We start from the raw sequence: 22,451 nt of genomic DNA, 5'->3' as shown, positions 1-22,451 counted from the left end.
GATCTCATTTTTTAATAGACTATAAATTCGAAGCTCACAAATTACTCCACAAAGAGAGTTGATTCCTCCTCTCTGAAATAAGAGATTGTACCAGACAATCTTATTTATAGTTCTTGAATTAAATATATATATAAATTTAATATTTTATTTAGGGATTGGAAAGAAATTCATATTCTTGAATCTCAAGTCCACATTAGCATTATCCAAACACTCTTGTTCCTGTGACTGACAGGGAAACCAAGCCAAGCCAGGCCAGAGCAGATATTTGATATGATCCCTTATGAGTTTGATCCTTAATAATTTGCAATATACATTCTGCACATTTGACAGAGAGATGTTTGAATTCCTAACGAATTTTGTGTCCATAATCATCTTTGAATGTACTCCACTTCATAAATTTCCTGATAACCCATTTTCTTCCACTAACAAGTTTGATCCCATTGTGTTTTGTTCATACTCTTGCACCCAACAGGTTCTTGGATGAAGTACAGTCCTATTCAGGAATTAACAAAATGAGTGTGCAGAACTTGGCTACTGTCTTTGGCCCTAATATCCTGCGCCCCAAAGTGGAAGATCCTTTGACCATTATGGAGGGTAGGTAAATTATTATCTTACACCCTCATCAATAGAACTGTCTCTTTGTTGTCTTGAATCTATTCTCCTATGAGGAAACTAGGGAAATAAGTGAATCCATGGTAACTCCATTCATGAACTCAAGTTCTTCAAATACAAAAACTCCTCTTTGGGAGTCAGACATTTTTTTTGGAGTCTACTAAACATAGCTTACCAAACGATTCCTTAGGAGTTTTATAAGAATAAATGGAACTTCCATAAGTCATCTGCAAAATATCACACAAAAATGGGAAAAAATCTAATTCACTTTTTGAGTCCAATGCAATTTTCAGAAAATTCAAATAGTTACTATTTTAAGTTAATGTATTTTTATTAATTCTGGTTTTATTTGACGAATTTCAAGAGGCAGAAAATATGGGCCATTGTAAGATAATGCTGCTTATTTACCTTGGGTTAAACATGAAGAAATTCTTGTTTTCTATATTACAAAATGCCTCAAATTCTTTTCCACAATGAACTGTTACTTCTGTTTATTTCCAGCAGGCCTCACTGCTTGAGTACTTTTCTTACCTGTGACCATCAGTAGTACTGTTGATGTGCAGGTCTTGCTGAGCTGAAAGAGTAAGGTTAGAAGATGGAAAACTCATTAAGCAGCAGAAAAGAGAGAACTAGACATAGAGATTGTTCAGAGATCTGCAGAGGGTATTCCTCAAGTCTTTGCCTAAGAATTGATTTATGCTTGCACTAGAGGACTCTACACTGCTTTCTGGGAGAGAGTACCAGAAATCAGTACTCTGAGCCATTCCTGGGCCTTACACCAAGCTTGAAATAATTGTGTTTCCCACAACCAGAGTAGAAAACCCTGACATTGAGACATTGTATCGAGACCTCAGAAAGGTATTACCTTGGTGATAATGTTAAAAGTTACAGTCTCTATATAAAGTTTTTAAAAGAAATCCCAATGATTCAATAGAGATTTGGGGAAGAAAAGGAGGAATAGTTGGAGCACAAAGGATTTTTAGGGCCATGAAACATTGTTCTATATGATACTGTAATGGTGGATACATGATATTATGCATTTGTCAAAACCCAGATCTCACAAAGAGTGATTTCTAATATAAACTGTGGACTTTAGTTAATAATAATAATAATGTGTCAATATCGGTTCATCAATGGAATCTAAAACTGTTAAAAACCTAAAACTGCTCTAAAGGTTTCACATTAGAAACTATGCAATTCAAAAGGACATGGATCGGGCTTCCCTGGTGGCGCAGTGGTTGAGAGTCCACCTGCCGATGCAGGGGACATGGGTTCGTGCCCCGGTCTGGGAAGATCCCACATGCCGCGGAGCGGCTGGGCCCGTGAGCCATGGCCGCTGAGCCTGCGCGTCCGGAGCCTGTGCTCTGCAACAGGAGAGGCCACAACAGTGAGAGGCCCGCGTACCGCAAAAAAAAAAAAAAAAGGACATGGATCAAAATAAATCCTATAAATGTAAAAAACTCCAACTTATCTTCAAACCCCTAACTGTATAGCAAAAAAAGTCCAACAGAATTTAAAGATATTTTTTCCAAATTAAAGCAGTGTGCTAAAAAAGAAAACATATGTTCCCCTAAGACTTATAGTCAATGTTTATGTCAACTTTATCCATAATATCTCCAATCTGAAGACTGATCAATTGTCCTTCAATTACTGAATAGATGAACAAATTTTGATACATCCATGAAATGGAATTCTACTCAGCAATAAAAAGAATGAACTACTGATACATGGATAACAATATGGATAAATGACAAAAGCATTATGCTAAGTGAATAATGCCTAGACACAAAAGACTTCATACTGTATAATTGCATTTATATGAAATTCTAGAAAAGAAAAAACTGTAGTGACAGAAAGCAAATCAGTGGTTGCCATGGATAGTGGATTGGCTACAAAGGGGCACAAGGGAATTATCTATATAATGATTAGGTGGTGATTAAAGGACTGTCATTTGTCCAAATTTATCATATACCTCACAGATATCTTGTACATGTGCAAAATGAGACATGTACAAGGTAATGTATTGCAAAAAATACAACCTGAATCTACATTTCAATAGAATGTTGCCATACATATGTATTTTAAAGTGCCTAGGTACCTTCAAAGGAAAATTGAATTCTTATCCAGTTCTTATGAAAAAAGTGTCCCATAATATGGTATTTAAGTTCAACCTGTATAAAATTATATGAGCCTGGGGAATTGTTGGAACATGTAGTCCAGTGGGACTCCCAAATCTGCTTGGACTCTTCAGAATGGACAGGTGATTATAACCACTCTGACCTCATTTATTTCGGCTTCATGTTTCTTATTAGCATTCTAAGGAAGAGAATGACAGAGAGGGGAGAATAAAAAGGAAAAAAAGATAGTGCATATAATGACACATACATCATTATTACTACCAGGCTAGTCTGTCCTAAATGGCTATAAAAATTGAAAGGAAGTCACTTTGCAAGAAATGATTGCCATTTACTATTCTGGAAACTAGATGAAAGCAAAGCCTTCCAAGGTAATAGAAATATATTTCTAAATCTCTAGGGATCTGACACTCACTCTATAATCATGGCAGGTATACACTGGCATAGTCCTTCACATATTTCATCATGGAGACCTTGAGGATATCTCTCTTCAATTAATTAAATGCCTCACACAGTTCACAACTGTGATAAAAAGCAGTGATGTTTCTAAATTGCTACATAATTGATATGACAATCCAGTTTTCTACAAGCCAGTCTTAAAAATATTAAATCCAGTTATCATCCATAAGTCGGTCTTAAAAATATTAAAAGTATTTGCAAAAATGTGAACAGTGTACCTCTTCTCCTTACTTCGATTGTTTTTAAAAAAATAAATACATTGTTTTTATTAATATGTAAAAAAAAAAAAAGCAGTGATGTTTCACATGTTAATATTCCAGTGATGGGGAAAGCTCAGAAGTTACTAAAAGAGAAAAGATAGATATAGAATACCATTAATTTCATTCAGTCTTTTTTCTTCCAAAACTCCATCATAATTGATGATTCAGTAGATAGTTGTCTTTTATTTAGTTTCTTATTAGAATAACACCGAGTTTACTTATTATTACTACAGTTTTAAATCCAGCAGCTGTTCTAATTTCATTCTTTTACATGTAGCTGTCCAGTTATCCCAGCACCACTTATTGAAGAGGTTGTCTCTTTCTCCATTGTTTATTCTTGGCTCCTTTGTCATAAATTAGGTGACCATGTGTGTGTGTGAGTTTATCTCTAGGCTTTCTATCCCGTACCATTGATCTATATTTCTGTTTTTATGCAGATACCAAACTATACCGTAGTATAGTTTGAAGTCAGGTAGCCTGATTCCTCCAGCTCCATTTTTCTTTTTCAAGATTGCTTTGGCTATTCGGGGCCTTTTATGTTTCCATACAAATTGTAAAATTTTTTGTTCTAATTCTGTGAAGAAGGCCAGTGGTAGTTTGATAGGGATTGGATTGAATCTCTAGATTGCTTTAGGTAGTATAATCATTTTCACAATGTTGATTCTTCCAATCCAAGAACATGGCATATCTCTCCATCTGTTTGTATCATCTTTAATTTCTTTCATCAGTGTCTTATAGTTTTCTGCATACAGGTCTTTTGTCTCCTTAGGTAGGTTTATTCCTAGCTATTTTATTCTTTTTGTTGCAGTCGTAAATGGGAGTGTTTCCTTAATTTCTCTTTCAGATTTTTCATCATTAGTATATAGGAATGACAGAGATTTCTGTGCATTCATTTTGTATCCTGCTACTTTATCAAATTCATTGATTAGCTCTAGCAGTTTTCTGGTAGCATCTTTAGGATTCTCTATGTATAGTATCATGTCATCTGCAAACAGTGACAGCTTTACTTCTTCTTTTCCAATTTGGATTCCTTTTATTTCTTTTTCTTCTCTGATTGTTTTGGTTAAAACTTCCAAAACTAGGTTGAATAATAGTGGTGAGAGTGGACAACCTTGTCTTGTTCCTGATCTTAGTGGAAATGGTTTCAGTTTTTTACCATTGACAACGATGTTGGCTGTGGGTTTGTCATATATGGCCTTTATTATGTTGAGGAAAATTTCCTCTATGCCTACTTTCTGGAGGCTTTTTATCATAAATGGGTGTTGAATTTTGTCGAAAGCTTTCTCTGTGTCGATTGAGATGATCATATGGTTTTTCTCCTTCAATTTGTTAATACGGTATATCACATTGATTGATTTGTGTATATTGAAGAATCCTTGCATTCCTGGGATAAACCCCACTTGATAATGGTGTATGATCCTTTTAATGTCCTGTTGGATTCTGTTTGCTAGTATTTTGTTGAGGATTTTTGCATCTATGTTCATCAGTGATATTGGCCTGTAGTTTTCTTTCTTTGTGACATCTTTGTCTGGTTTTGGTATCAGGGTGATGGTGGCCTCATAGAATGAGTTTGGGAGTGTTCCTCCCTCTGCTATATTTTGTAAGAGTTTGAGAAGGATAGGTGTTAACTCTTCTCTAAATGTTTGATAGAATTTGCCTGTGAAGCCCTCTGGTCCTGGGCTTTTGTTTGTTGGAAGATTTTTAATCACAGTTTCAATTTCAGGGCTTGTGATTGGTCTGTTCAGATTTTCTATTTCTTCCTGGTTCAGTCTCAGCAGGTTGTGCATTTCTAAGAATTTGTCAATTTCTTCCAAGTTATCCATTTTATTGGTATAGAGTTGCTTGTAGTAATCTCTCATGATCCTTTGTACTTCTGCAGTGTCAGTTGTTACTTCTCCACTTTCATTTCTAATTCTGTTGATTTGAGTCTTCTCCCATTTATTCTTGATGAGTCTGGCTAATGGTTAATCAATTTTGTTTATCTTCTCAAATAACCAGCTTTTAGTTTTATTGATCTTTGCTATTGTCTCCTTCATTTCTTTTTCATTTATTTCTGTTCTGATTTTTATGATTTCTTTCCTTCTGCTATCTTTAGGTTTTTTTTGGTTCTTCTTCCTCTAATTGCTTTAGGTGCAAGGTTAGGTTGTTTATTTGAGATGTTTCCTGTTTCTTAAGGTAGGATTGTATTGCTATAAACTTCCCTCTTATAACTGCCTTTGCTGCATCCCATAGGTTTTCAGTTGTCGTGTCTCCATTGTCATTTGTTTCTAGGTATTTTTTGGTTTCCTCTTTGATTTCTTCAGTGATGTCTTGGTTATTAAGTAGTGTATTGTTTAGCCTCCATGTGTTTGTATTTTTTACAGATTTTTTCCTGTAATTGATATCTACTCTCATAGAATTGTGGTCGGAAAAGATACTTGATACGATTTCAATTTTCTTAAATTTACCAAGGTTTGATTTGTGAACCAAGATATGATCTGTCCTGGAGAATGTTCCATGAGCACTTGAGAAGAAAGTTTATTCTGTTGTTTTGGATGGAATGTCCTATAAATATCAATTAAGTCCATCTGGTTTAATGTATCATTTAAAGCTTGTGTTTCCTTATTTATTTTCATTTTGGATGATCTGTCCATTGGTTAAAGTGGGGTGTTAATGTCCCCTACTATGATTGTGTTACTGTCGATTTCCTCTTTTATGGCTGTTAGTATTTGCCTTATGTATTGAGGTGCTCCTCTGTTGGGTGCATATATATTTACAATTGTTATATCTTCTTCTTGCATTGATCCCTTGATCATTATGTAGTGTCCTTCTTTGTCTCTTGTAATATCTTTGTTTTAAAGTCCATCTTGTCTCATATGAGAATTGCTACTCCAGCTTACTTTTGATTTCCATTTGCATGGAATATCTCCTCCATCCCCTCACTTTCAGTCTGTATGTGTCTATAGGTCTGAAGTGGTCTCTTGTAGACAGCATATACACAGGTCTTTTTTTGTATCCATTCAGCCAGTCTATGTCTTTTGTTTGGGGCATTTAATCCATTTACATTTAAGGTAATTATCAATATATATGTTCCTATTACCATTTTCTTAATTGTTTTGTGTTTGTTATTGTAGTTCTTTTCCTTCTCTTGTGTTTCCTGCCTAGAGAAGTTCCTTTAGCATTTGTTGTAAAGCTGGTTTGGTGGTGCTGAATTCCCTTTTATTTCTTTTTCTTCTCTGATTGCCATGGCCAGGACTTCCAAATCTATGTTGAATAAGAGGGGTGAGAGTGGACATTCTTGTCTTGTTGATGACCTTAGTGGAAATGCTTTCAGTTTTTCACCATTGAGTATTTGCTGTGGGTTTGTCATATACGGCTTTTATTATGTTGAGGTAGTTTCCCTCTATGCTCGTTTTCTGTAGAGTCTGTTTTTTAAACATCTTTATTGGAGTATAATTGCTTTACAATGTTGTGTTAGTTTCTGCTGTATAACAAAGTGAATCAGCTATATGTATACATATATCCCCATATCCTGTCCCTCTTGTGTCTTCCTCTCACCCTCCCTATCCCACCCCTCTTTGTGGTCGCAAAGCATCAAATTGACCTCCCTGTGCCTTTGGGTGTTGAATTTTGTCAATATATTTTTCTTCATCTATTGAAATGATCATATGGTTTTTATTTCCTAATTTGTTAATATGGTATATCACATTGATTGCTTTACATATATTGAATAATCCTTGCATTCCTGGTGTAAATTCCACTTGATCATGGTGTATGATCCTTTTAATTTGTTGTTGGATTCTGTTTGCTAGTTTTTTGTTGAGGATTTTTGCATCTATGTTCATCAGTTATATTGGTCTGTAATTTTCTGTTTTTGTGATATCTAACATCATACATAAAAATAAGCTCCAAATGGATTACAGACCTAAATTTAAGACCAGACATTATAACACTCTTAGAGGAAAACATAAGAAAAGCACTCTTTGAAATAAACCACAGCAAGATCGTTTTTGACCCACTTCCTAGAGTAATGAAAATAAAAATAAACAAATAGGACCTAATTAAACTTAAAAGTTTTAGCACAGCAAAGAAAACCATAAACAAGATGAAAATATAACCCTCAGAATGGGAGAAAATATTTGCAAATGAAGCGATGGACAAAGGATTAATCTCCAAAATATACAAACAGTTCATGGAGCTCAATATCAGAAAAACAAAGAACCCAATTAAAAAGGGGGCAGAAGACCTAAATAGACATTTCACCAAAGAAGACATGCAGATGGCCAAGAGGCACATGAAAAGATGCTCAACATCACTAATTATTAGTGATGCAAATAATTATTAGTGCAGCAAATAAAAACTACCATGAGGTATCACCTCACACCGGTCAGAATGGCCATCATCCAAAAATCTACAAACAATAAATGCTGGAGAGGGTGTGGAGAAAAGGGAACCCTTTTGCACTGTTGGTGGGAATGTAAATTGATAGAGCCACTATGGAGAACAGTATGGAAGTTCCTTAAAAAACTAAAAAGAGAGCTACCATGTGACCCATCAATCCCACTACTGGGCATATTCTGTGAGAAAACCATAATTCAAAAGGTCACATGTACCCCAGTGTTCACTGCAGCACTATTTACAATAGCCAGGACATGGAAACAACCTAAATGTCCAACAGTAGATGAAAGGAAAAAGAAAATGTGGTACATATAAACAATGGAATATTACTCAGCCATAAAAAGGGACGAAATTGGGTCATTTGTAGAGATGTGGATGGACCTAGAGTCTGTCATACAGAGTGAAGTAAGCCAGAAAGAGAAAAACAAATATTGTATGTTAACGTATATATGTGGAATCTAGAAAAATGGTACAGATGAACCTATTTGTAGGGCAGGAATAGAGACGCAGACATAGAGAATGGACATATGGACACAGGGCGGGGGGAAGGGAGGGTGCGACGAATTGGGAGTTTAGGTTTGAGATAAATACACTACGTAAAATAGATAGCTAGCGGGAACCTGCTGTATAACACAGGGAGCTCAGTTCGGTGCTCCATGATGACCTAGATGGGTGGGATGGTGGGGGTGGGGGGGAGGTCCAAGAGGGAGGGTATACGTATAGCTGATTCACTTCATTGTACAGCAGAAACTAACAACATTGTAAAGCAATTTTACTCCAATAATAAATAAGTAAATAAATAAATCCAGCAGCTGAAATATAGTTGGACAAGTACATGATTTGCAGTGAGAAGATGAAGAAGCATCATATTTCAGCCTGGTCACTTATCATCTGTGTGTCCCTGGGCAGAACTGTAACCTCTCTGAACCTCAATTTTCTCATCTGAAAAATGTTAAGTCCTATCTCACAGCCTTCTGAGAAAATTTAGAAGATGTAAGTGAAACATTTCCACCTAACACAGTTTCACAAACTCTAACACACACAGGAATAATCTGGGAATATTGCTGAAATTCTGATTCAGAAGGTCTGTCTGTGGTGGGTCCTCTATGCTCTGCTATTGCTACTATTTTGTTATCGTTGGTGTCATCTGGGGGCTGGTTAGAAATGTAAAATCTCATGCCCCACTCAGTATTTACATTTTAACAGAATCTCCAGATAATTTGTATGAACATTAATGTTTGAGCAGCACTGGCCAGCATCAGACCTAACAAACTGCAGATTCCTAATCTAAATATGTTAGAAGTTTTGAATCATTACAGAAGTGTGAAGGATATAGATGAATATAACACATATTTTCCTATTCAGAATTTGACTATAAATTATATTCAGAGTCAAATCTTGCCCAGGTGTTGCTTTAAGCTAATGAGTGGCCTCATCCCAAGTCAAGCTTCTACTCTCTGACAGCTACTAGAAGCTATTTCAGTAGATATCTTCATTGTCAAAAGCACTTATCATTTTCTTCACCAAATTTATTTAAGTATTTTAAATAATATTACCTTTACTAACTAAAATTTGTTTCCCTGTATTTATTTATCAGAGACTACTCTTAGGAGCTTTTATCAACACGGTAAAAGAAACACAGTTAACACACCACATTAATATAGTTCAAGCCAAAGCAAAGATGATTAATGCTTTCATGAGCCTACACTGCTTTATTGTGGGTATATGAATAAAATTCTTAAAAAGATTCTTAGGGGGTTGGGACACCTAAAGTTGTGAAACTAATTTAGAAGCCTAGTTAGTGGTGGTGGCCTATTTTAAGGGGTGGGAGCAGCCCAGCATGTAAGTCAGTGAGGAATATGTGAAAATATATTTTGAGTTTCAGCTAATATGCCATAAAACCTGATAAATCCACCAATTTTTAGAAAGAATATTACTGCTTTTTATGATAGATTAGCCTTTCTATCCACTGTTGTCTGAGTTATTTTTACTATCTGAAACTTGTAAGGTATTGATTTCTAATCATACTTTACAGTGAATAATATAAATATAAGGATCAAATGAGAACCTTAGCATTTTCATTTGTGTAAGAGAATTATTTTCTTTCTTGAAGGTCTTCTCTTTGTTTAAAATGCCCTGAAGTGTTGATATTTCTTTAGAGCAGATTTGCTATTGGCAAATTCTCTGTTTTTGTTTAGCTAGGAATGTTTTATTTGTCCCTCATTTTTGAAACATAGGTTTGCTGGATAATATAATTCTGGCAATGAGAATGATGAAAAATCAGCTGATAATCTTATTGAGAATCCATTATACATGAATTGGTTATCTCTTGCTGTTCTCAAGGTTCTCTTTAAGACAGTTTGACTATGATGGATCTAGGTCTGGATCCTTTTGCATTTAACTTGCTTGGAATTTGATGAGCTTCTTGAATGTGTAGACTCATATTTTTCATCAAATTTCTTCAAATTCCAGCAACTCTTTCTTCAAATATTCTTTCTGCTCATTTCTCTTTCTACTCTCCTCCTGGGATACCATTACACCTATGCTGGTATGCTTGATGGTGTCCCACAGGTCTCTGAAGCTCTGCTCATTTGTCTTTATTCCTCTTCCTTCTGTTCCTCAGACTGGGTAACCACAGTTGTCTTCAGGTATGCTGATTCTTTCTTCTGCCTGCTCAAGTCTGCTGTTGATCCCCTCTACTGATTCTTTTCATTTCAGTTATTGTACCTTTCAACTCCAGAATATCTATTTGATTCTTTTCTACACTTTCAAGCTCTTTATTGATATTTGGCGAAACATTATTCTCACTTTCCTTTGGTTCCTTCATTTATTAGAAAACATTTAAAATAGCAAATTTAAAGTCTTTGACCAGTGAGTACAGTGTCTGGGTTTCCTCAGAGTCTGTTTTTTTTTTTTCTTTTTTTTCCTTGTATATGGGCCATGCTTTGTTTATTTTTTGCATGTAGCATTATTTTTTTGAAAACTGCATGTTTTTTAAATAATATAATAATATGGGAACTCTGGATATCAGATTCTTACCCTCCCTTTGTTGTTTTTGCTGTTTGTTGTTTGGTTTTTTAGTGAGTTTTCTGAAATAATTCTCTAAAGTCTATATTATTTGTCATCCGTGGCCACTGAAGTCTCTGCTTGGCTTACTTAGTTGTCAGCTAAGGATTGAACAAAGATTAAAAGACTAGAGCTAATAAGTTTCCCAGTCTTTACCAAGACACTCTGTGTTCATGTTGGGGCAAACTTTCAACACTCAGCCAGGAAGGTTACAACTCTGCTTTAGCATTCAGATCCTTTTTGTGCAGAGCCTCAAGATCAGTCAGAGGTGAGAGCTTGGGGACTTCTCAGTTCTTTCCTGAGCATGCATATAGCCCTAGGCATGCACAGAACCCTAAGCATGCATGTAATCTTCTAAATTCTCAGGAATAAAGCAGAGCTTTTCAACACCTCCTTTGGAAGTCTCTTTCCTCAGATTTTCCTTCTAAGCTTTTTGTTTAGCCTATTGTTTGTCTTCAACTGTTATCCACTTGCTTCAGGCAAACATGATTTTAAATGAAAGAGCCCCTAATTGTTTTTGACAAATGGCCTTGAGAAAGTGTTGCTCACCCTGGTCAAATTCTTATTTAGATAAAATGAAGACAAGCCTCTTGAGTGGCGTCTTCCAGGGAACCACCAAACAAGTAAAATAATGACAATTCTTTGGGAATGGGACTTTGAAGGATTTCCATCCCTGCTTTTCCCATTCCAGTGGCTGCCAGACTGCTGGTTCCCACTGTGATTGTGGGCTGTTGGTTTTCAAGGCCACTGCAGAGAGGAGGATAGGAATAGGATGAGTTAAAATACCACAGTGCTTGCTGTTCTGTACCAAGATTCAATGATTTTTTTTTTTAATAAACACTCTCCAGATTACAACAAGCCTTTAATTTCCAAAGTTCTGCAAATGATGATTCAGAATATTTTTGTCAGTTGCTTTTATGGAGGAGAGGATTCTTGTAGGTCTTTATTATACCATTTTGGCTAATGTCACTTAAAATGCCCTGAAGGTTTTGAATGCTGAGCAAAAGTTGTATGGAACTTCATTGTCTTGCTATATTATAAAGACAGACCATATATCCACTAGAGATTTTATAGGGTTCCACTTTGAGATGCCACTACAAATGTCTTGATAGTTTGAGGCAATTGTCTGATGAGAGATAACAGTGACTTCCTCAAAGAAAGGTTTTTCCTAATTAAATGTCAAACTTCCAAGAAATGTGTGACAATGAAGAGGCTGGTCTTTGGAACTAATTAATTCTGGGTTCAAGCCCTGCATTTTCTCCTTAATAGCTTTGGGATGCTGATCAAGTTATTTAACTTTCATAAGACAGTGATAGATAGAACAGTATCTATTCATAGATTTTTTTTTTAAATCCAACTACACTAACAAAAGTAAAGTGCTTGGTATAGTTCATGTTAAATGCTCAAGAAATTTTAGCAGTTAATATTGCTATAGATAATATTGCTATTATCATCATTAAGAATATAGTTTGGCACTGCTAATAATGCTGAATGTTCACCTGAACTCTTTAATAACTCTTTAAGAGTCACATTCAAAATAAGAAATAAAACTGTTTCACTCATACTATTTTGTTTTCTGTGCAATTCCAGGCACTGTGGTGGTCCAACAGTTGATGTCAATGATGATTAGCAAACATGATCGCCTCTTCCCCAAAGATGCAGAGTTGCAAAGTAAGCCCCAGGATGGAGTGAGCAACAACAACAATGACCTTCAGAAGAAAGCCACCATGGGTCAGCTACAAAACACGGAGAACAATAATACCAAGGACAGTCCTGGAAGACGGTGCTCTTGGGACAAGTCTGAGTCTCCCCAGAGAAGCAACATGGATAACGGATCCCCCACAGCTCTATCAGGCAGCAAAACCAACAGCCCAAGGAATAGCGTTCACAAACTGGATGTCTCTAGGAGCCCCCCTCTCATGGTCAAAAAGAATCCCGCCTTCAATAAGGGCAGTGGGATAGTCACCAATGGGTCCTTCAGCAGCAGTAATGCAGAAGGACTTGAGAAAGCCCAAACCACTCCCAATGGGAGCTTACAGGCCAGAAGGACCTCTTCCCTGAAGGGGTCTGGTACCAAAATGGGCACCCACAGTGTACAGAACGGAACGGTGCGGATGGGCATTTTGAACACAGATACCCTCGGGAACCCCGTGAATGGTCGCAGCATGAGCTGGCTGCCCAATGGCTACGTGACCCTGAGGGATAACAAGCAGAAAGAGCAAGCTGGAGAGTCGGGCCAGCACAACAGACTCTCCACCTATGACAACGTCCACCAACAGTTCTCCGTGATGAGCCTTGACGACAAGCAGAGCATCGACAGTGCCACCTGGTCCACTTCCTCCTGTGAAATCTCCCTCCCTGAGAACTCCAACTCCTGCCGCTCCTCCACCACCACCTGCCCGGAACAAGACTTTTACGGTGGGAATTTTGAGGACCCCGTTTTGGATGGGCCCCCACAGGACGACCTTTCCCACCCCGGGGACTATGAAAACAAAAGTGACCGGAGGAGTGTGGGTGGTCGAAGTAGTCGTGCCACCAGCAGCAGCGACAACAGTGAGACTTTTGTTGGCCACACCAGCAATCACAGCGCACTGCATAGTTTAGTGTCCAGCCTGAAGCAGGAAATGACCAAACAGAAGATAGAGTATGAGTCCAGGATAAAGAGGTGAGGAAAATCTGGAGCCCCAAACTGCCAGAGAGGGTGTGATAGCCTCCTAATATGAGACAGGCTCACCCAGAGGGTAAATATGCTGACTCCAAAGTCAGAGACTGGGTAGCTTCACCATTTGTAAGCTGTGGGACTTTGGGAAAGCTCACTTCATCTCTGTGAATCTCAGCTCCCTAATGTGAACATTTTAAATTCTAGCAGTATCTACCACAAAAGCATGTAAGAAATCATTGCACATTGTCCCTGGCACAGAGCAGTTGCTCAGTAATACTATCTCTTGTCAATAAATGTGTGGATTTGTGTTCGAGGGCTGGGGAGAGGAGCGGAAGGGGATGAATGCAGAACAAGGAGTCTGTTCTCATAGGAAGAGGATGAAATGAGGATAAAGAGAAGTTGGAGAAATAAACAGACCTTTATTGTTCATTTTTTCCTTTGCTGAATGCTGGGAGAGTGTCTGTTCTCTCCCAAGCTCAGACCCAGACCCCAAGGATTCAGCAGTGGATAAAACTGACAAAAACTCAGCCCTCATGGAGCATGCTTCCATTCCACTGGAGGAGACAGATAAATAAGTAAAATAGATCTCATGCTAAGTAGAAGACTAAAGCAGGGAAGAGGGGTAAGAAGTGTTGGTGAGGGGTAATTCTAAGTGTAGGGCCTTATAGGAGGTTAAAGAGGCAGCTACGCAGATGCCTGGGAGGAGTGGAAATGCCGTGAGATGGAATAAGTGAGGAGCTCAGAGAGGTACCTTAGAGCTTTCAGGATCATCTTAAGTCTTTGGCTTTTACTCTGGGATTGGAATCCAAGGAGGTTTCTGAGAAAAGTGATGGCATGAAGTGTATTCATATGGACAATGGAAATTGTAGCCTAAGTGGGGAGCAAAACATATGAATTATAAGGAAGCAGTTGTGCTGAAACCTAATTGATAGCAGTTGACGTCTTCTCGTAAGTTGACCGAGGTGGCGATGGCTTAGCAACTTCAGAGAAGCAACCTGGGCAAGACATGGGCTATTGGCTGAGCATCCTGTGTTGACAGTACCCCTGACTGCCAGATGCTCCATCATCTTGAAAGGCAGGAATACAGAGAATGGAACCCAGGATTCACAAATACAACCTTGTGCTGGAAACCTGAACATCAGCACACCCCGTGATTTCACCAAGGTCACAGAATTACAAAACTGATTGTTTTTATGTTCTCCTTTCAGTGTAGTATAAGGGAAGGACACTGCACTCTCAAGAGAAGGCCTGAGGCTCAGTTTAGCCTGAAGTAGCCCCTCTAGTGGCCTCAGTCCCAGTCCCAGACTGTGCCTTAGTAGACCCCTTCTTGTTTAGGGTCCTCATAGTTTGTGAACCTCAGTCTTTGTCCTGCTTCAAATGCTTCCATGGCTCCAAACCCCACGTGGTTTCATTTTTATATATAAAGTTGACCTTAATGTATTTTAATGTTTCCCATCCATTTATCAATTATCAAGCAAAAAGATATGTATTTTTAAGAGCTATGGTAAAGTAAATATTAAAAAAATGCTTCTTATATGTTAGATTGAAAAAATTACTTTCTTGGAAACAGAAACTTGGTTTGAATTTTCCTATATAATGCTAAGTGACAGGAGGTTTAAATAAGAAGAAAAATGGAGTCATCATCTTATAAGGCTACTCTTCATTCTGAATGTAGTTTTTGGAACCACTGGCTACCAAATCTCTGAATTGCTGCCAAGGCATGATGATAAATTAGCACTTAGCACTGAGAAGCAAGAGATAACACTTGAAACTTACCTTAGGATAGGAATACATTATTCTGAATGGTTGCAGATGTACAGGTTCATTTATGAGAACATTGGTGCTACATTTATGTTCTGAGTCTATGGTGCATTTTAGAGACATTGATAAAATAATAGAAGCTTCCAACAGAATGTCATTCATTGGCCTCTTTCACTGTAGCATTTTTTTTTTTTTTTTTTTTTTGTGGTACGCGGGCCTCTCACTGCTGTGGCCCCTCCCGCTGCGGAGCACAGGCCCCGGACGCGCAGGCCCGGCGGCCATGGCCCATGGGCCCAGCCGCTCCGCGGCACGTGGGATCCTCCCGGACCGGGGCACGAACCCGCGTCCTCCGCATCGGCAGGCGGACTCCCAACCACTGCGCCACCAGGGAAGCCCCACTGTAGCATTTTTACCCATGTGACAGGCAAAGGGAGAGGTCCATGATAAAGTAGGGCAGAGGAGCTGCCACATGACCAAGCCACAGAAATATAAGAAGTAACTGTTCTAGTTAATTCTTGATCATTCCTGTTTAGAATTATACATTTGTCTTTCAATTCCTTTTTAACTCTACCCTACAAGTATTAAGGATAGATAGATGATGATAGATAGATAGATAGATAGATAGACAGGATAGATAGATAATAGATACGTACATATATACACACATACATACATACATCCCTAGATAGATAGAAAGATGATAGAGAAATAGATACTATACTTTATCTATCATTGATATGTATGATTTTTAGTTTTTAAACATGTGAGTTTGATGTTATTCCCTCCCCCCTCACCTTCTCCCTTTATCATATTGTGGTCAGAAAAATTCATTTGTATGATATCAATTATTTGGTCTTGTAAGAAGTATTTATTAACTTATTATTGGTTTGGGATTGTATATATGACCAATAGATCAAATCTGTTAATCAAGCTGTTCAAATCTTTTACATTTCTCCTAATTTTCATCAGATAGAGCTATAATTTCTAAGAAAGTTATCTTAAAATTTCCTAATTTTTGTGGATTTATCTATCTTTATAATTTTGTTATATTTTATATTGAATAACTTGAAACTATACAGCTAGATGAATAAAGGTCAGAATTGTTTATATCTCCCTGATGAATTGATCATTTTATCATAAAGTAATGGTAATAATGCTTTTTGCCCAAAAATATTTCTTCTCATATTAATATTGCTATATAATTTTTATTTTGATTAATAACGTTCTGCTATATATTTCCATTAACTTTTGAACTTTATGTTTCATTATTTGAAGACATATTTTTTTCAATTCTGGAGTATTTTTATCCATCACCATTTTTGTTTATTTCATCTCCCCATTTTCTCAATTTTCTGTCTCTCCAACCCTTATTAAAGTATGTTGGACCTTCTTAATCCATTCTCCATCTCTGTTAGCTTCTCTTTCTTATATTACATTTTCATCTTTTTTCACTACGTGAGGAATTCTGGGTAATTTTTCCTCAGAGCTGTTTTCTCATTTATTTATTTTCTCTTCTGATTAATTCTGTCACCACTCAGCCCATGAGTAGAGTTTTTGTATTCTCTTTGTCATAAAGAAAATAGATGTTCCAAGCTCTCAGTTGAATCACTTTCAGCCTTCTGCCTCTTTTATACTGGAGATCTCCTCCTCCCCATGAGCAAAATAAAAACCTAGTCACAGCTTCCAGGGCTTCTATCCAGGAACAATACCCCTCATGTGCTTCCATTTACTGTTCTAAATTTGAGTTTCTTCCTTGGTTCTGATAACCTCAAGATGCTCTTTTATTTCTTTTAACCTTGCTATGTATTTAAAAAATATTTTTCTTATATATTTTTCCAGCATTGATCTGTGCTTACAGTGGGAGGGGTTTCTTCTGTTTTCAACCCAGTCTAGATTCTTGGAAGTTTCATATAGTGCCTGTTATGTAAAATGCATTAGTATATTTTTTAAAAGGTGTCTTCCTTGGTATTTAAGCTTGAGTTTCTTCCAGCTTTTTTAGTTCTAAAATAAATAGCTTTAGAAAGAAAAGAGAATGTATTGTAAAGTAATTCTGGGTGACAACCAGCACACTACCAGGTTTTTATGTAAAAAATGTGATCATGTGGTCAAAATGGCCTTCTAAACTGATTATAGAATGTGACTTTTTAAAAAATTCTAGTTTCTTACAAAGGGAGAGCAGATTCATCTTTAAGTGTTCTTATAATTATCTGGATGAAATATCAACATATGGGACTCATTATTTCAAAACAGAAAAATAATTGAGATTTTAATTTGAAAATTATTAAAATAATCAGATTTCTGAGAGCTACCTGTGCATTAGCCTTTCATATTTCAATAGTATGTCAAATTCAAACATACTCCTGGGACTTAGGCTCAGAATAGGAGAAATTAAAATGTCAGCCATTACCAAAACACATCATCTAATAATCAAGTGCTTACTATTCCTCCTTGAACAACAGCAATAATAAATTATGTTTTGGAACTTAGTGATTATTGGGAAAACTCTGTTTATAGGAAATTATCTAAAATTATACAGTTATCCAAAAGAATGTAGCTATCAACCTATAAAAATATAACTCTAGAGATCTTAAGATATATTAACTTGGAAGGCAGTGAGAATTTTAGATAGTAGGCTACTTAGGTGGACTCCATTGTCACAGAATGTCAGATGAATTACTTATTCAATACATGTAATCTCTACCTCTCTTGTTACTTACTATACGGTGACTGCTGTTAATACCACTTTTATATGATGGGACTCTATATGTCCCAGGGAAGCCCATTCTTAGCTGTTGACTTAACCTTTCTAACAAAGACATTTTCACTATCTTTCTTTTTCCTTTGATAGAAAGCAAAAATAATTGTCCTTTTTTTCTTCCAACTTTATCAGACTCCCCCCCCCTTTCTGTTAGTAAAGCCAGATTTACATAATGATTCAGGAAGCTTTGTGGTTTAGGTTGCCTCCTACTTCTGCCATTCTGTGCTCCATGACATTGGTCTCTGACTTCTTTTTGCCAAAATTCATTAATTCGCTATCAAATGACAATGAAGTGCATTCAAGAGAGGTCTTGGGGTCTCAACAAAATGATGGTAAATCATGTTAGGAATCAGTAAAAAAAAGAATATATATACACCTTTTAATCCGTGGACCTTGCTTCATTGATTTGAAAGGCTCAATCCAATTTCCTAAACATTGCAGAGACAGTTTAGGAAATATTTTTTAGCCCTTTTGAATTTCAAATTAATAAAATTGCTTTATGTCTTATTCCTTCCCCCACCCTTTGTAGCTTAGAACAGCGAAACTTGTCTTTGGAAACAGAAATGATGAGCCTCCACGATGAACTGGATCAAGAAAGGAAAAAGTTCACAATGATAGAAATCAAAATGCGAAATGCTGAGCGAGCAAAAGAAGATGCAGAGAAGAGAAATGACATGCTTCAGAAAGAAATGGAGCAGTTTTTTTCCACATTTGGGGAGCTGACAGTGGAACCCAGGAGAACCGAGAGAGGAAACACGATATGGATCCAGTGAGGCTGATTTCTCCCACTGTCTCCAGTGGCTCTGGGGAAGACTCTGGGGGTTCTGGTGGGAATATTATATAGGATCAGGTGGCTGGTCACCTGGCTGTACAGAGTTCTAACTGGGGAAGACATATCATTTACAGACATTGCCCATTCATATCTGCAATGTGTACCAAAGTTGTATCATGCCCCATAATGCTACTGTCAAGTGTTACAACTGGATATGTGTATATAGAGTAGTTTTTAAAAAGTAAACTAAAAATGAGAAACATATCTCAATAATTATTTTATTGCAAGTCTTGTATTTAAAATGTTAAATCAGTATGTCATTGCAGTTTAGCTTGCTTTCAAGCTTCACCCCTTGCACTTAAGCTATTTTTGGCATTGTGTTATCATCAGCTTATTTTATAGATCAATATTTTTATTTCCCCTTTTGCTGAGGAAATGAAAATAAGCAGATATATAAATATATATAAGATGAGTTATTAAAATCAAAAAGAATACTCTGTGGCTGTGCTGTTTGTGCCAATGGACCTTGCCATGACCAAAAAGAGAAATGTAAATAATTTTATAAATTACGGTAGAATCACCAGGAACCTTTGAATTGCTCTGTAAATTCTGCCCTTGACACTGCTCAGTTTTCTTGGTGAGATGCTTTGACACAGGAGATTTTGGACCATGTAAAAAAGTCCCCTTCTCAAGCCCCCTGGTCTGCCTTGCCCATTCCACAGATGTATGTCTCCTATGCAGGATGCACCTTAGACGGAAAGCATGTTTTTTTTAAAAAAGAGCATTTAAGCAGTCATGCCTTGAATTACTCTGTCCTTCTACTGGATGGTTATGAGGGAGATTCTTCCTGCCATTGGGAAGTTGAAGAACAATGCTGGCTAACCAGTGCCTACATTGAGCACGTGTCCTCTACTCCAACCCCGGCCCCCCACCTCCCCACCCACAACGCAAACAGTGAAATAGTATTACCGTGTCTCTCTCAGTTAAACTGCTAGAGTGTGTGCCATATAGTCTGCTTTCACTCAGTCCGGCTGCTCTGTTGTCATCTAGGATTCTTTCAGCACAACAGAGGGAAAAGGCAGTTTGCAGCAAGAGGGAGCTGATGCAGGGGAAGGGGGCCAGAAGGAGGAGGAGACAAGATTGGAAGAAACTATTTTGCTTCTAATTTGTACAGTATTCTCCCCTGTCAAAAACATTTATTCACAATAAATTTAAAATGTGAATCTTTAAAGGTCCAGTTTTGATAAATTTGTGAACATCAGTAATGATAACTTTCTGGAGAAGCCCAGGGCTTCTAATTTCATCTTTTCTCAGATAATCTGCCAGAGACTGAGAAAAATTCACAGTTCGATGAGGCAATAATCGAAATAAATCTTTGTCACGCTAGAACAGAAAGTCACAAAAGATAAAATTGGAAATAAATACTACTGGAGTTTATGGGATTCATGTTGTTTGAAGGTTCTATGTTTGTATTTATTTTCAAGGGGACAGTAGACTTTACAGAGTTCATTCTTGTCACTGTGCTGCTTTTGTTTATATCCTTACACAGAGCAAACTTACGTGGTCCTTTGGTATCAACCACTGTCTATGTAGCAATACCTTCTTTATCTTTAGTTCCCTTTTCTCTCTCTTTCCAATTCTTTAACAAAATACTCCCACCTGGATATCCTAAAGGAAATTCAAGCTCAAAATGTGTAAAAATGATCTCAATAGCTCTCTCTACCTTTTCATCTTTTCCCAGTCCCTGTCTTTGTTGACAAAAACCTCAGACTCATCCAGGGAGCTGTATGATACAATAGTAAAAATCAAAGGCTATGCAGTCAAACTGCCTGTGTTCACATTTTCTCCAATTTGCCAGCTGTTGCTGAATTTTCTATGCATCCTTTTTTACATCTGTAGAATGGGAATAATAAAAGTACTGCTCTCACAGATTTGTTAAGTGGTTTCAATGAGGTAGCTTGTATTAGGCTGAGAACGGCACCTAGTATACAGGATGGACTCCATAAATGTTAACTCTGATTTTTCTCTACTCTGCCCTCTTCTTCACTTTTAAATTCACTCACCAAATACTGTTTAGTCCACCCATCCTCACCTTTTTCATCTGCTCTCTTTGATCAGTTTCTCCCCATCTCTCAAAGAAAGCATCGCACCCAGCCACTTGTGTTCCAATATCTCTCCTCTACTTTCATTTGCAGACTGCCCTTTCTAAGTCACTCTTCTGATCATATTGTAGCCTTGCTAATAACATTCAAATGCCCTTCACACAGTGTATACGACTCTAACCTGAGTTTCATTCTCATCTCCTGCCACTTCCCCCCACGCCTGCCATGCTATTTCATGCCTCTGGAACTTTCCACCTCCTATTATTGTGCCCATCTGACTGCCTTCCTTCTATCTAGCGCACTCCTATGGTTTTTGTTTTGTTTTGTTTTGTTTTGTTTTTGTTTTTTTTTTTTTGCCAAATCAAATGTCAGCTCCTCTATGGCACTTCCTAGGATCTCAATGCAGAGTGAGTTACCTTTTGTGCTCCCAATTTGGGTATATCTCTTTTAGCCTTTCCCATGTCTGATTATTTTCTTCACCAAGTTAAGAAGCACCAAGGGGGAATGAACGATAATTGCAGGAAACTGAGAGCCAGACAGACTAAGATATGCATCTCAACATGCCTTAGGCAAGATATGCAAGGCAATGACAAGTCACTTAACCTCCCTGGACCTCAGTTTTTTCATCTGTAAAGTGGAGGTAACTCCTACAAAGCAAAGATGTTGTAATACTTAAAGGTGATATGTACTGTGCTTATCTCAGTGCCTGCTACTTAGCTCCATTGATAGCTGTATTGATAAATGGAGGCATGAGAATAATATCTCTTAAGGCATGAGAATAATATCTCGTTGATCTTAAATCTCTCCACCTACAGCATTATTATGCCACAGAGTGCCAGCATGGAGAGTTAGCAGTAAATTTGGCCTTTGATTTATGAGGGATATTGTGATTAATTTTAACTATAAATCTCAGTGATGATGATTTCCAATCAATGGATACTATGAACAGCTTGTCCATCTGGGTTTCTACTGGTTCTTATATTAACTCTCCTGAAAGCCTAGAAAAAAATCAACTGCAAATTGACATAAGAATAAATTGGAAATAAGTAAGTAGTATCAAAGGTTCATTTGCCACATCCTGTATACACTTCTTTAAAACTCTTTAGGCAACTGCAATGATTCTTAAATTATGAGCTCAGGAGAAAAGATTTGCTTCCAAGTGTTGAGTCTATAGTATTGGTTTTACTCACCAAACTATATGGCTGGATATCCTTTAGAGAACATTTAAAATAGAAGTGCCTAGGACATGAAGCCAACTGAAATGTAGATTTTACATGTAACTTTATTATGAACTGACGAAAAAGTCCAAGTGGAATTTAAATAATGTCGTTCCTATTTATTCACAAGGTGAGGAGGGCTCCTTTTAAAAAAAGTAAGTTATTCCCAGGTAGGATAGTTTAAATCACTGATATATAATTATCTCCCCTTGGAAATTCAGGAGAGGATTAAAGACTGGGAAGCCAACCACAAACCCCACTGTTCCTTAC

General features: G+C 37.2%; 1 protein-coding gene across 3 annotated transcripts in view; it reads left to right on the top strand.

Moving 5' to 3' along the window:
* Positions 1–19,356, top strand: part of ARHGAP24 (Rho GTPase activating protein 24) — a 506,772-nt gene extending 487,416 nt beyond the window's left edge. For 2 of the 3 annotated variants that reach the window (XM_027095828.1, XM_027095829.1), the window contains 3 exons: positions 473–594; positions 12,500–13,574; positions 18,620–19,356. In XM_027095828.1, the coding sequence (XP_026951629.1) occupies positions 473–594; positions 12,500–13,574; positions 18,620–18,863 (1,441 nt within the window). In that variant the 3' untranslated portion in view covers positions 18,864–19,356. The remainder of the gene's footprint in view (positions 1–472; positions 595–12,499; positions 13,575–18,619) is intronic. The other variant, XM_027095830.1, reaches the window with a different exon arrangement.
* Positions 19,357–22,451: the final 3,095 nt, after the last annotated feature.

The sequence above is a fragment of the Aethalodelphis obliquidens genome, unplaced genomic scaffold (genome assembly GCF_003676395.1).
Source record: "Aethalodelphis obliquidens isolate GAN/ISIS:26980383/991018 unplaced genomic scaffold, ASM367639v1 scaffold95, whole genome shotgun sequence".
NCBI lineage: Eukaryota > Metazoa > Chordata > Mammalia > Artiodactyla > Delphinidae > Aethalodelphis > Aethalodelphis obliquidens.
The sequence above is the reverse complement of the archived record's forward strand: the minus strand, read 5'-3'. Positions and strand labels throughout refer to the sequence as shown.